This window comes from Ammospiza nelsoni, chromosome 1, assembly GCF_027579445.1.
Source record: "Ammospiza nelsoni isolate bAmmNel1 chromosome 1, bAmmNel1.pri, whole genome shotgun sequence".
NCBI classification, from domain to species: domain Eukaryota; kingdom Metazoa; phylum Chordata; class Aves; order Passeriformes; family Passerellidae; genus Ammospiza; species Ammospiza nelsoni.
The window spans coordinates 142,221,251-142,234,286 of record NC_080633.1 but is presented as its reverse complement, the minus strand read 5'-3'; the positions used below and the strand labels follow the sequence as shown (position 1 = coordinate 142,234,286).

General features: G+C 41.2%; 1 protein-coding gene across 4 annotated transcripts; it reads left to right on the top strand.

Moving 5' to 3' along the window:
• The first annotated feature begins 1,702 nt into the window (after positions 1-1,702).
• On the top strand, positions 1,703-12,353 carry ZHX1 (zinc fingers and homeoboxes 1). 4 transcript variants are annotated; one of them, XM_059490782.1, is made up of 2 exons: positions 1,703-4,107; positions 11,493-12,353. In XM_059490782.1, exons 1-2 carry the CDS (start codon positions 1,937-1,939, stop codon positions 11,506-11,508), a joined length of 2,187 nt encoding a protein of 728 aa, XP_059346765.1. In that variant the 5' UTR covers positions 1,703-1,936; the 3' UTR covers positions 11,509-12,353. The 4 variants fall into 4 exon arrangements, with proteins under 4 accessions (XP_059346765.1, XP_059346755.1, XP_059346745.1 ...); XM_059490772.1 differs by having other exon boundaries at positions 1,703-4,720; XM_059490762.1 differs by having other exon boundaries at positions 1,703-5,107.
• The last annotated feature ends 683 nt before the right edge of the window (positions 12,354-13,036 follow it).

The window sequence follows — 13,036 nt, the reverse complement described above, 5'->3', positions numbered from 1 at the left end:
GAGAAGAACATTTATTGATTTGTTGAACAGGGTTTTCATTCCTTATTTCCAGCCTTTCCTTCAGCATGCTTCAATATTGCTTTCACTTGCACTCCAGGCCATCCCAGAAGGGGACCCTTGGCAGGCACCTAAGCTCACTCAGACTGCCCTGTGTATAGATCTCATGTGCTGTGCTAGAGATGAGGTACTGCAGAGTACCACAGTCCCTTCGCAAAACACAACTTGAGCCAGCAAAACTAGCTGTTAAGTTGCTTTTTAAAATAGGCATTTCTGGCATTTCTGAAATTTTACTCAAAATCGCAGAAACATTAGGTAATACCACCCAGCTCTTCCCCCAGAGCATTGCTCAACGTTGTCTTGGCAGTCGTCTTCCCTTTTGTCAAGAGCCCTCCAGCCCCACAGAGAAGCAGCACAGTTAATAATGCTCTACCTCCTGTCCCTTGAGACTCCAGACAAATGGATCTGTTCAGCTTTGCTTCATGGTTCTCTCTCTGCAAAGAGAAATGAGGTTGCCTGCAGTAGGTACTTTGTACATACATGAAAATAATTATCTTTTGCACTTCTGTGCTCAGTTTTACAGACTGCCACTATTAGCTTATGGAAGAAGGATATCTTTCTACTCCAGTGCCATTAAATAATTGTCATCCTGGAATGATGATTACCCAAGGTTTATTGAGCATTTTCAGTGTCCTTAATGCCATGTAACCATATCCTTGGCATAAAAGCATGTCATGTGAGGCTCTGCACTTTGGATGTAGTCACAGATGTAGTGCAGAAGGTGGCTGTTTAGAACATTCAAGGAGGATATTTATGAAGCAGTAAGGTGACACACAATTTCAAAAACAGAGCTTACCAAGCAGCACTGGGTGAACTGGGAGGAACACTTTGGTCTTTTGCCTAAAGAAAAAAATGTGTAGCTAAGACTTCTGCTTGGGATATCAGTCTTTAATGCTTTTTCTCTCTGTGTTACAGTTTACACAATCAGTCATGTCTCTGTTAGTGCATAGAGGCATGAAAACAGATTTTAGTTTATTGCCAAGTGCTAGCAATCAATTGGGATTGGTCTTCAATTGGAGAATGACATTTGGGAAACTAGGAAGAAAGGATAGTTGTCTTTTGTCTGTCAGAGTGCCTTAAAAAGACACTGTTTTGCCTGTTTTCAGACCTGGAAAAAAGGTCCTGCATATGATTGTGCTTGCATGTATAATGCAATAGAAAAATACTGTAAACCTGCCTTTTCTGGGACACTTCACAGCCTGTGACATGAAATACATGACAGAGCCAGTAGTGGAGATTTTGTACTGGGCTCAAGTTAGTGACAGGAAGGACTTGAGCTCACAGAACAGTCAAGGGATGTTGTCATAGCTTAGGCAGAGCAGTCCAAGGGCAAGACTGGCCTCGGCAGTGTGCCGAGAAAAAGGCTTCTGAAGCAAGGGAAACAGTCAGGAAGTTACCTGTTTTACACCATCCTGTTGTTTCATGAACTGAAACAAATCTCAGTCTGTAATAAGTGGTTCAGATTTTGCCTTTCTTATCATAGCTTCAGTTATCTCTTCTTGGAATGGGTCTGCTGGTTTCAGGGGATGAGCAGTGGCACACTGAACGCCAAAGGACTGAATTACCTTAAACTGTAATATGTAGCAAAAATAGAAATTATTATTTAAATTAAACTAATTCCACTGTCTCTTCTTTACTACAGGTGGTGGATGTGGACTTTAAAACAGTGTGTCTCAACATCTCATCCTCAACTATTTTTAATCTGATTGCACTACGAAAGAAAAGCTGCTAATGGGAGAAATGTTGAGACTTTACAAGAACTGACTTGAAGTACCGAAAGCCATTATTATTATTATTTTATTATTACTATTATTAATCAAGAAGAGCTTGAAGCTAAGTCTGTATCTGACCAGTCGTTATCATTTTCACAGTAACAGTCATGGCAAGTAAACGAAAATCAACAACACCCTGCATGGTCTTAGCCAATGAGCAGGATCCAGATCTAGAAATGGTGTCAGACTTGGAGGAAGGACCACCTGTGCTCACACCAGCAGATAACCCTACAGCAGAGGGTGTGACAAGTGATGAGGATGCTCATGAGTATGTGGATTCAGACAATAAGAAAAACACAAATAAAGTAGAAGGTGGTTATGAGTGTAAATACTGTACTTTTCAGACTCCAGATCTCAATATGTTTACCTTTCATGTGGATTCAGAACACCCCAACGTAGTGTTAAATTCATCCTACGTTTGTTTAGAATGTAATTTCCTTACCAAAAGATATGATGCCCTCTCAGAGCATAATTTGAAGCACCACCCTGGAGAGGAGAATTTTAAATTGACTATGGTGAAACGTAACAACCAGACAATCTTTGAACAGACAGTAAATGATCTCACTTTTGATGGGAGTTTTGTTAGAGAAGAAAATGCTGGACAGGCTGACTCTTCTGAGGTCCCCTCATCAGGGATCTCCATTAGCAAAACTCCTATCATGAAAATGATGAAAAGCAAACCCGAGGCTAAACGTATTGCTGTTTTCCACAATGTAGTTGATGACATTCCTGGTGAAGAAAAAGGAACTGAAAATGAGCCAAACTCTGAAGAAGTAGTAGAAAACTCCCCAGCAGCAGTTTCTGAATCCAAACCAAGCCATTCAGTTGTGTGCAGTGCAGCAGATGTGGCTGGGGCAGTAGTGACCCCAGCACCAGTGCTTCAGCCTGGGGTGGCACAGGTTATAACAGCTGTCACAGCTCCACAGAACTCCAACCTGATTCCCAAAGTCCTAATACCTGTGAATAGCATTCCAGCCTATAACACTGCTTTGGATAACAATCCTCTTTTGCTTAACACCTACAACAAATTCCCATATCCAACCATGTCAGAAATCACTGTTCTTTCCTCTCAAGCCAAGTACACAGAGGAGCAGATTAAAATCTGGTTTTCTGCTCAGCGTCTGAAACACGGAGTGAGCTGGACGCCAGAGGAAGTGGAGGAAGCAAGGAGGAAACAATTTAATGGCACAGTGCACACTGTGCCCCAGACCATTACCGTTATTCCAGCACACATTTCAGCCGCTAGCAATGGCTTACCTTCCATTTTACAGACATGCCAAATCGTTGGTCAGCCAGGACTTGTTCTCACTCAAGTTGCAGGTACAAATACGTTACCAGTAACAGCCCCAATAGCTTTGACTGTAGCAGGAGTCCCAAACCAAACACAGTTACAGAAGAGTCAGATTCACAGTGCTCAGCCTATTGCAGAAACCAAACAAGTAGCTGCCATTCCAGCCCCTCAGCCTATCAAAAATGAATCCACCCTGATGAATCCCGACTCCTTTGGCATCCGAGCAAAAAAAACTAAGGAACAGCTGGCAGAATTGAAAGTCAGCTACCTTAAAAACCAGTTTCCTCAAGACTCAGAAATTGTTAGACTTATGAAAATAACAGGGCTCACTAAAGGAGAGATCAAAAAGTGGTTCAGTGATACACGCTACAATCAGAGAAACTCAAAGAATAATCATGGAATTCATCTCAACAGTGATTCATGTGCCACCATTGTTATTGATTCAAGTGATGAAATGAATGAATCTCCAACAGGAGTCACTCCACAGAGCAAGCCGTCTTGGGCTACTTTTCCTGATTTCACCCCACAGAAATTCAAAGAGAAGACTTCTGAACAGCTGCAAGTTCTCCAAGCAAGTTTTCTTAATAACCCTGTCCTTACTGAAGAAGAGATGAATAGATTAAGAGCCCAAACAAAACTGACCAGGAGAGAGATTGATGCCTGGTTTGCAGAAAAAAGGAAATCAAATGTCTTGAAAGAAGAGGGAGCTGACATGAATGAAAGCAATGCTGGCAGCTCAAAAGAGGAGTCTGGAGAAACATCTGTGGGAGATGGAGCAGCAGCAACAAAATCAGGGTGTTCTTCAAGCAAAATAGGCAAAAAATCACCAGAGCAGTTGCACATGCTCAAAAGTTCCTTTGTCCGTACTCAGTGGCCATCTCCACAAGAATACAACAAGCTGGCAGAAGAAACTGGGCTTCCAAGATCAGAAATTGTGAGCTGGTTTGGAGATACTCGCTATGCCTGGAAAAATGGTGGATTGAAATGGTATTACTATTACCAGAGTGCCAGTGCAAACAGCCTGAATGGCCAAGGCTTTGCAAGGAAGAGAGGGAGAGGAAGACCAAAAGGGAGGGGGAGAGGAAGGCCTCGGGGGAGGCCTCGGGGAAGCAAGAGGTTAAATTGCTGGGACAGAGGTGTCTCTGTCATAAAGTTTAAAACTGGAACAGCAATCCTGAAGGACTATTATATGAAGCACAAATTCCTTAATGAGCAAGACCTTGATGAACTGGTAGCCAAATCTCACATGGGATATGAGCAGGTCAGAGAATGGTTTGCAGAAAGGCAAAGAAGATTAGAACTTGGAATAGAGCTGTTTGATGAGAATGAGGAGGAAGATGAAATGCTGGATGATCAGGAGGATGAGGAAGAAACAGATGATAGTGATACTTGGGAACCCCCCAGACATGTTAAACGTAAACTTTCAAAAACAGACTGATGTACAATTTGGAATTTGGGGGCCAAAAACCTATGAATTAGGTTTGATGTTATGATGAAGAGCCAAATGATTTTTTCATGGCCTTCAGTTTAGCAAGCAGCTGCTCAGCATCTTCCTTCCACCTCCATGGAAGAGTACATGGGCAAGATGCTACCTGTGCAGGCAAGAACTGTTTGCTTTGTTGCTCCAAGAGATGAACATCCTCAGGCCTGGCCTGGGACAGGGGGTCACAAACCAGATCAAGTTCAGCTCCTTTTCCACACTACCGATGGGAAGGTTCATGTTCATCATACACCGACTGCTTCTCAATATTTAATTGCCTTATGTTGTTTAATTCCAAAAAATCCACAGACACTTTTTTTGTTTTTGTTGTTGCTGTAAGAGAACATTGCCTGCTTGTGAAGGAGGAAAACACAAAAACATTAGATGTCTTTTTGCAAACATCACTTCATCTGAAAGGTTTCAAAGCCTGGGTTTATTTCTTAAGGAAAGCATTGAAAACAAAAGAGAAGGGGAAAAGTGTGACAAAAGGAACCAATGAACCTAGGGGTGAGGATTGATTGGTTTCAGAACATAAGGTGACATCTGCACCTTTTGCATATCTTCAGATCAGAGTGTTTTGGGTTTACAGAACTTGGACTGAAGTGTTCCTTGTTGATAATTATGAGCTAACTGAATGAGTCTGATGCTAGAAGATGCTTTTTGTTACAGTCAGTGTAATCAGTGTATCCCACATCAATCTAATTTAAATGCCTGACAGACTTGATGCAGTTAATAGAACACTCACTTCTACCTTGTGCATTCTTTCCTTTGTTGGAAATAGTAAAAGAAGTACTTATATTTCAAAAAAAAAAAGTAATTTCTTGAAATCAGACACTGAGTTTAAGGATAGCAAAAGACAAAAACTGCCATAAAGTTGTTCAGAGTTGCTTAGGGGTTTTTAAAAATACACAAATACAGAGATGAAAAACATCTTTTGGTACTAGTAAGAAAGATTGTCAAGTAAATTGTGGCAATGGCATGGTGTTTAATTTACAAACAGAATGAGCTATATGGCTTTTGGATGCTTAGTAATTACAAACATGTTAGTGTTGAATTGTTCTTCAGTGGTAGCCCAGTTGAGTGATGTGTGTGCAGGGTTAACTGTCAGACATCCTAACTGAACTCACACTGTGCTGACTGCTCACAGGACTGCTGGGTGAACACACCAATTTCTGGAGGTGGTTTGATCTTCTTGAACTGAACTCCAGAAGTAGTTTAATCTGATATAAAACATTCCCATCTTAAATAAGTGTATATAAACTAATAATTTAAAAAAGCTATTTGGTCTCAATACTGTGAAGTTATAGTGCCGTTTGAATTAGCACTTTAAAACAATGGGCCAAATTCACACAGATTTTGTTTAGGCAGATGTTTGGCATTCTAGAGAACTCTTACTCTGAGGAAGAGTAGTTTGTATTTTTGCTACTGCCAGCCTGCATTTTTAGGGATAAGTTACTTCATATTTAGATGTCAAAAGATGGTGATGAATTGGTGCTGCTGTCACCAGCACTGTCTGCTTTTACATTGGCACTAATGGATACTAGCAATCTCCTTTTGCACATCTGACAGCATCTTCTCTGTAGGCTTCTGCATCTGATGACTAATGAGGACAGATTAGTGCAGAGAAAATGGGACCTAATGTCTCCCCATCTCCAAGAACCTATGCTAGAATTTTAGAATTAGTCTTTCTTCTGGACTGTGATAACTCAAAAAAACCAAGAAAGCCCTTTTAGTCATGATTTTGTGAAGCAGAGGAGTCCATGTTGGATCTGGTTTTCATATATGATTGTGGGTGAAGCCCAGGCTAAAGTAAGAAAGGGAGTAATGTCTGACAAAAAATGTTGTTAACCTCCCAGACCTTCCTCTCTGGACTCTTGTAGCTGCCCTTCTGCTCACAGTTTGAATAAGCTCCCTGTGCCCCAGGAGGATGTTTCATAGAAAAGCCATTTACTGGGTTACCTCTTCTGACTGTTTTAAGATTATTGGGGAGAAAAAGGCAATAGCTTTGGTATGTGTCATGAATTTGATGATGAAACTATTCCCTGGCTTCCAAGGCTCAGGTTGGTGGGACACAAAGTGGCCAGCATTGCCAGAGAGGAATAGCCAAGAATCCTCATTTTAACTTTGGAGAGGGGCAGAAGGAACCCCATGTTGTCAGCAGATTTCACAGGAGTGTTTATGACTCTGCATGTGAGGTGGTACAGGAGAGATCAAGGTCTGGCCTTTCCAGCATGGGGTTGGGAGGGATTCTCATGTGTCAGTAGTGTGGATGATGGTAATAGTGTGCTGTTGTAGATGCCAGCGGATACAAGAAAGACTCACGCTAGCTTCAAGCTCTGTTGGGAATACAGGGTCAAAAATCTGTGCTTGCTGAGTAGGAAAGAACAAAGCTAGAAGGAAAAGATGCTATTTTTAAGTTTCCAAAAATATTAAACCAAATCCTTGGGAATATGCCTCTAGCAAGCAAAATCTGGAGTTGCCTTAATCCTTGAAGCTGACCCAGAATTAATTTTCTTTTAAAAAAACCCAAAAACCCAAAACAACCAAGCAGCTTGTCCAAATAAATATCTCCATTTTTGTTAGCAGAGACTTATCTAGGTTAGCTAGGAATTCTGTATTTAAAAAATGGGGGAAGATACAAAGATCCAAGTTAATTACGTGATTGAACTGGGATATTTTCCACTTTGGCAGTGTTCTATTAAATAACACTCAGCTACAAAGGTAGGCCTTAGCCCATCTGGTCTGAAAAACACAGGAAGAGGAAATACATTGTTTATCAGACTAAATATAGTTGGATTGGAGGTCTTCTTTCAGTAGAATGGTCAGAGACAGTGGCTGATGCATACTGGGCTAGATTTTCTGTTGTAAATGTTAAAGTTCCATGTATTCCACTGGTTATACCAGTATTTACAGCCCAATGAGAAAATTATCTCTTTGCAGAATATAAAATTTAGATTAAACCACGTGCTGTGGATCAGCTAATGAGAGATGCAGAGTCCACACATAACATGTTGGGCTACATGCACATTTTAAGCCCTTCAGTTGTGCCAAGGATGAGGAAAATCTGGGTGTGTTCAGCCTGGAGACAGAAGTTGTGTGCATTCATTATTGCCCATAGTCTGACAGTTATTTCTGTTTGTAGAGTCCATTAATTCCCTGTGTGTTTCATGTTTACAGCATGTGTATATTTGCACTGGGAGAGAGGCAAACTCCTTCCAGAGGCCTCCTGTGTCAAGGCTGACAGGGGAAGTGTTGCAAAGTGCTATAGTCAGTTGTATCTGTGATTTGTGGTCATGGCTGGTGGGAGCTCAAAGCTGCTGGTGGCAGTGGTTTAGCCCAGATTCAGCTCAGCCACCCTTAGGCTGCTGTGGGCACTGTGCAGTCACCAAGAGAAACAGAGATGGCCTGGTGGGTGCAAAGGATGTGGCACCTTCTCATTCTGCCAATCCCCTGGAAACTCCCTGAACTCAAGCACATCAGCAAGAGTCTTAATTTATTGATTCTGAGCACCTCTGTGTTCATCAGCAGTGCATCCCTGCAAGCCTGGCTCCCTCCTATAGTTTATGCACACTTCCAAGGTGTTTTGGAAGCTCTTTGGGCTGAGTTATGCTGGCAGTGGGAAAGGAAGGGGAAAGAAAGTACATCTGCCCAGGGGTGAGTGTCCCTGTGACTTTATTGATTTTCCTGCATGGTAAGAACTGTGTCTAGATGAACCTGTGGTATGTTTTCTGTATTTCTGTTGAGTTCATCTCTTAGGTTTGAGCTCATTGTGAGCCAGGCTTCAGTGATTGTCACTGACACTGAGACAGAGAAGCTCTGATCTTGCTTAGATCTTACCTCTGGGTGCTGGTTTCTCAGTCTTTGTTGGGAACCACTACATCAGAATTCAGTTGTGAACATCAGTTCCTTTAGAGCTAAGCTAGTGCATTTCTCTTCATCTACTGTTTCTGCCAGGACTGCCTGCCCTCATGATGCCAATTGTGCTGTCTCTGGAATTCAGCTGAAGAGAGAATACAGATAATCCTGTGCCAGAATGGAGAGGGAAAAGAGCTGAAAGACAGAAAGCAGGGTTACAGTCAGGGATGACAGCCACCATCACGATATCGTCCTGCTTCATGTTTTGCTCTCACTTCCTAGTGCACTGAAAGAGCACAGTTCCATCTTAAACAGTTCTCTCTTCCCAGCATCACCTCTCAATGACCCCAAATTAGTGTTGGAAAAAAGAAAGTCAGGCCTATATTCCCCTGGAGGTTTGAATGAACTAACAGTGCTGGCTTGTAAGAAGTGAACAGAAGGGAAAACGCAGAAGCTTGAAGGCTCTGAGTTTTGCTTGCCCTGCAGAATTTACTTTTCTAGAAGATGATAAGCAAAACAAGTTTAACTCCTTCTGTTCTGACAGGAGTAAATTATTACAGTCACTCCTTTTTAGCACATAGAAATCTCTTTGTCTGAAAGCAAAGAAGAGGAAAGATACCTAGTACCTGATTATTAGAATTTAGTATATTGTCTCTAATACACTGTAGTAAGTGAGGCCAAGCCTTTTTTAACCTTGTCTGGTACCATGTGAAAACTGCTTTTTCATTGCATTATGAATTGTAATTCATAATTCAAAGTTACTGACTGTAACTTTGATTATTGAGAAACTCAAGCATTGTCCACACATGACATGAAATCATTTTCTAATGGATGATTTGCTCACCTTGAACAAAAGCAGATTTTCTTTTTCTCTCCAAGAAATGCTTGAGGCAGGCAGATGCACTCCCTTCCCCTCTCCAGAGCAAAGGAAGGATTTTTGGATCCCATACAAAGTGATTCATGGCTGTACACGGTCCCCGTAGGCCAGCAAACCCAAAGATGCAGACATTCTCCTCCTCCGTTTTCCTCTGAAATGAGAGCACAGCAGTAACTCTGACAACTGATCTGTGGCTGCTGAGTAACCAGGCTGTGGTTTAAGGTGGGGAGTGTTTTCCCTTTTGCACTTAATGGAGTACTGTGTATTCAGGCTGGATGTCAGTGTTTGCTTCTGTAAATATGGTCGTAGCGGTTTGCGTCCTCCACCTGAGTCCAATACCTGTCTATATTCATATCTCCCAAGGAGAGAAGATAATCTTTAAACTTCTGTAGTGTTAAATACCCCTGCCCTAACCTGAAGGCACAAAAGTAGAGTGCAATTAAATATAGCTATTTTCTTTAATTTATTTTTTGCTTTGAAACAATTTTGCTTGCATTTAGTAGTAATAGAGAGATAGTATCAATGACCAGAGAACAGTAGAACTTTGAGAATTGTTTATAATACCTGGAATGATGGTGTAAATTAAAGATGGAAAGGGCTAGTAGAGGATTCAGTTCCCTACACTGAACAGTGCAGGGTTAAATCTGTATTCTCCATCCAGTTTGGGATATTCTAGGATAAGTAGATTTACCAAGAAGCATGACACAAACTTATCAGGTCAAGTTACTTGAGGTTTGCTGATGTGTTAAAATTCTGTAGGAAAATATTTGGAAATAAGAATTTCAACAGAAATTGGAAAATCCCCTTAATGGCTACTAACACACAATAACTCAAATTTCTGCATTTTTCCCTACTTCTAAAAAGGGATATTTTGAAGCACAGGTGGGTTATAGCCAGTATTTCCAAGTTTAATGGTTGGAGTTCTTGGGGATTTTTCTCTTTCTGTGGTGAAGAACATCTGCACCTTTTCAGTGAACAGTTGTTGCAAAACCAACTCACACAATGTTATGAAATGTAGAGGGATAACTGAGCATTCTGTAGCACTTTTCATGAATTAAGGTGGGATTTGTCTGATGCATGTTGATGTCTGCACTGGGGCAAGACACTGTAGGTATGCAGCAGAACAAGGAATTGCAAACCTGCTCATCCTGCATGCCTGGAGTGGCTCAGAGGAACTGCACCCAGCTCCACTGACTTACCCTGACCTGCAGGCAGCTGCTGACACTGCAGACATCTGACATTACTGAGGGATCTTCTGGCTGGATTGCAGCACTGATCTTTGTGTTGTGCTTAGCAGTGGTACTGACCTCTGCTTCCAACTTGATGCTTGTTGGGAAATGAGGTGTTTTTTTTTTTCTTTTATAGACCAGGTAGCACTACAGTGGTGGATAAAGTAACTGATCCTTGGTTATAATACTGTGGCATAAAAATGCTTTGGGTTTTCTCAAGTATTTTAGAGATAAGGTTACTGTGTGAACATTGGACTGTCCATAACCTAGAATGTGTTAGGACACATAATATTTGTGTCCTGGTTGATGAAAGTATTTCCTTATGCTTATTCAATACTAGATACCTGTCATGAAACTGTCCCTAAAGAATCTCCTAGAATGACAGAAGAGTCAATTCCTCATCTGTGCTATGAGATGATCAACCACAAGAGCTCTGCTGTGATTTCAGAATGTTCCCCATCTTCCAGCTTATTTACAAAAGTATTTCCAACCCTACATAGTTGGCTATCTGCATGTATGCTTACAGTCTGTACAGAAATGCACTAAAATGAGTTGCCCTACCTGGGAAGGCTTTATATTGTACAGAAAATGTGGCACTAGGTACTGCTCTTCATGTGCACAGGACAGTTAACAGGTGTCAGTCTCGTTTACAGAAATGATGGCGCTTTGCAATTTTCTATAATATATTGCAATATATTTAAATGTCCTGTTTGACATGTGAAATGAAATTAAGTTAATGCATTGTTATGTATTTGAAGTATGAGGAAGATGATTCACTAACGACCAGCAAGGTTTTTAGAAAGGTGTCCAGTATGTAGCTGTCTGTGTGATCTGTCTGGTGTACGTGATATTAAAGGAAGCAACTGTCACTGTTTAGAATGAAGAGTTTCTTTTGAATGATGCAATAGCTTACAATGTCTTTCCTTTGTAGCTGCCCAGTGTGGTGAAGGGGAAGCAATTCTTGAAAAATTTCAAGATAACTGGTTAACTGTGAATGGGCCTAATCTTTCGTGAAACCAAGAAAATTTTTGGACACACACAGGACTTGAATACTCAAAAGGATTGGAACTTAGTGTTGTGCCAAAGTTAAACTACTGCAGTTGGCAGTTCTGCACTGTAAATAGAAGACTGATTAAAAGACAGCTTGTAATAAAAAAAAATCAAATTTTAATACAGTACGTTTTTATTCTGATACATGATGAAAACATTCTGTTTTAAACCTTTTTTGAAGAGGCTTCAGTGACCACTAGATTTTGTCCTCTTATATTTTGTTTGGCCTAATACTATATGTTTTAGTAAGATGGGCTCTATTGCCTGTGTTCTTTGATATGTGATTAAGCTTATAGCTTTGAGTGACCAAACATTTTACAGAGTAAAAGTTCTTAGAAACAGTATAATGTAACTGATATTTCTGTGTCTTATTTATCAGGCTCTGCACAAACTTGGAAAGTTGTGCTGGGTTTGTACAACTCGTATATGGGAACGCAGCATACTTCTGGATATTACAAACCTAAGCCTTTGTGGCTGTATGGATCTTGTCTTTGGATTTATTTTTGTTATTTTTTTGAGGCAAAGAAACGAATGGATGCTGCTGTAAAATATTTGTAATATTGCCATTATTTCTTTCTGTAGCAATTATTGCTTTTGCTTCAACAGATAAAGAAAATAAATCAGAGATAGAAAAATCCTAAAGACGCTGGTAGAAGAAAGGATCATGTGAGAACTTCTGAAAATAAACTTTGTAGCAAAAATTTGAAAACAGAAATAATGGAATAAATGTCTCCTTACTGAGTGTGTGTGGTTTTAAGAGGTGGTGTGGAAACCAGGAATCATGTCTGTATGAAAATGTCACAAACCAGACCTTCTCAAATGTCATTTTCCCTGTTACACAAAACGGAATTTCACCAATTCCTCAGATGCACTGAATTGGGAGAACTGGCTTGGCTGAGCAGGCAGTGTGAGGTCAGCTCCAGTGTGAGTCAGTTCAGCTGCTGCTGCTGAGCTGTTCTGCCGTGTCAGCCGCCCAGGGACGTTCACGTGATTTCTCCCATTAGGGCAGATGCTTTTTATTGTGGCATTTTAAATATTCAGGGTGGGAAGAGTAGGGATGACAATGAACCACCTCCTTACTGAAGTCCCTGTCAGCTGGACAGGCTGCTGTAGCACATGTCTTTTCCTGAGATGGGGAAAGAGCTGCTGAGCTCTGTCCTTCCAGGAGCCCAAGGTGCCGCAGCCACAGCCGCTCCCTGCCGGAGGCAGTGCCACTGTCTCGCTTTGCTGTGGGCCATCACACCTCTATTCCAGCTGCTGAGCTGCAGCTGGAGCAACTCAAGCCTGGGGTTTTCCTGCAGGACCTGGCATTGTGCTTACACATGTATCCCCAGCGAAGAAAAGGTGTTTAAAGTGAGAGAGTTGCTCCTGTGCTGTAGCTAACTTTAGTCTGAAAAATGACATCTCCAGCTGAAGTAGTGACCT

Coding starts and splice junctions, on each gene's coding strand:
- ZHX1 (XM_059490772.1), top strand. CDS start 1,937: ATGGCAAGTAAACGAAAATCAACAACACCCTGCATGGTCTTAGCCAAT.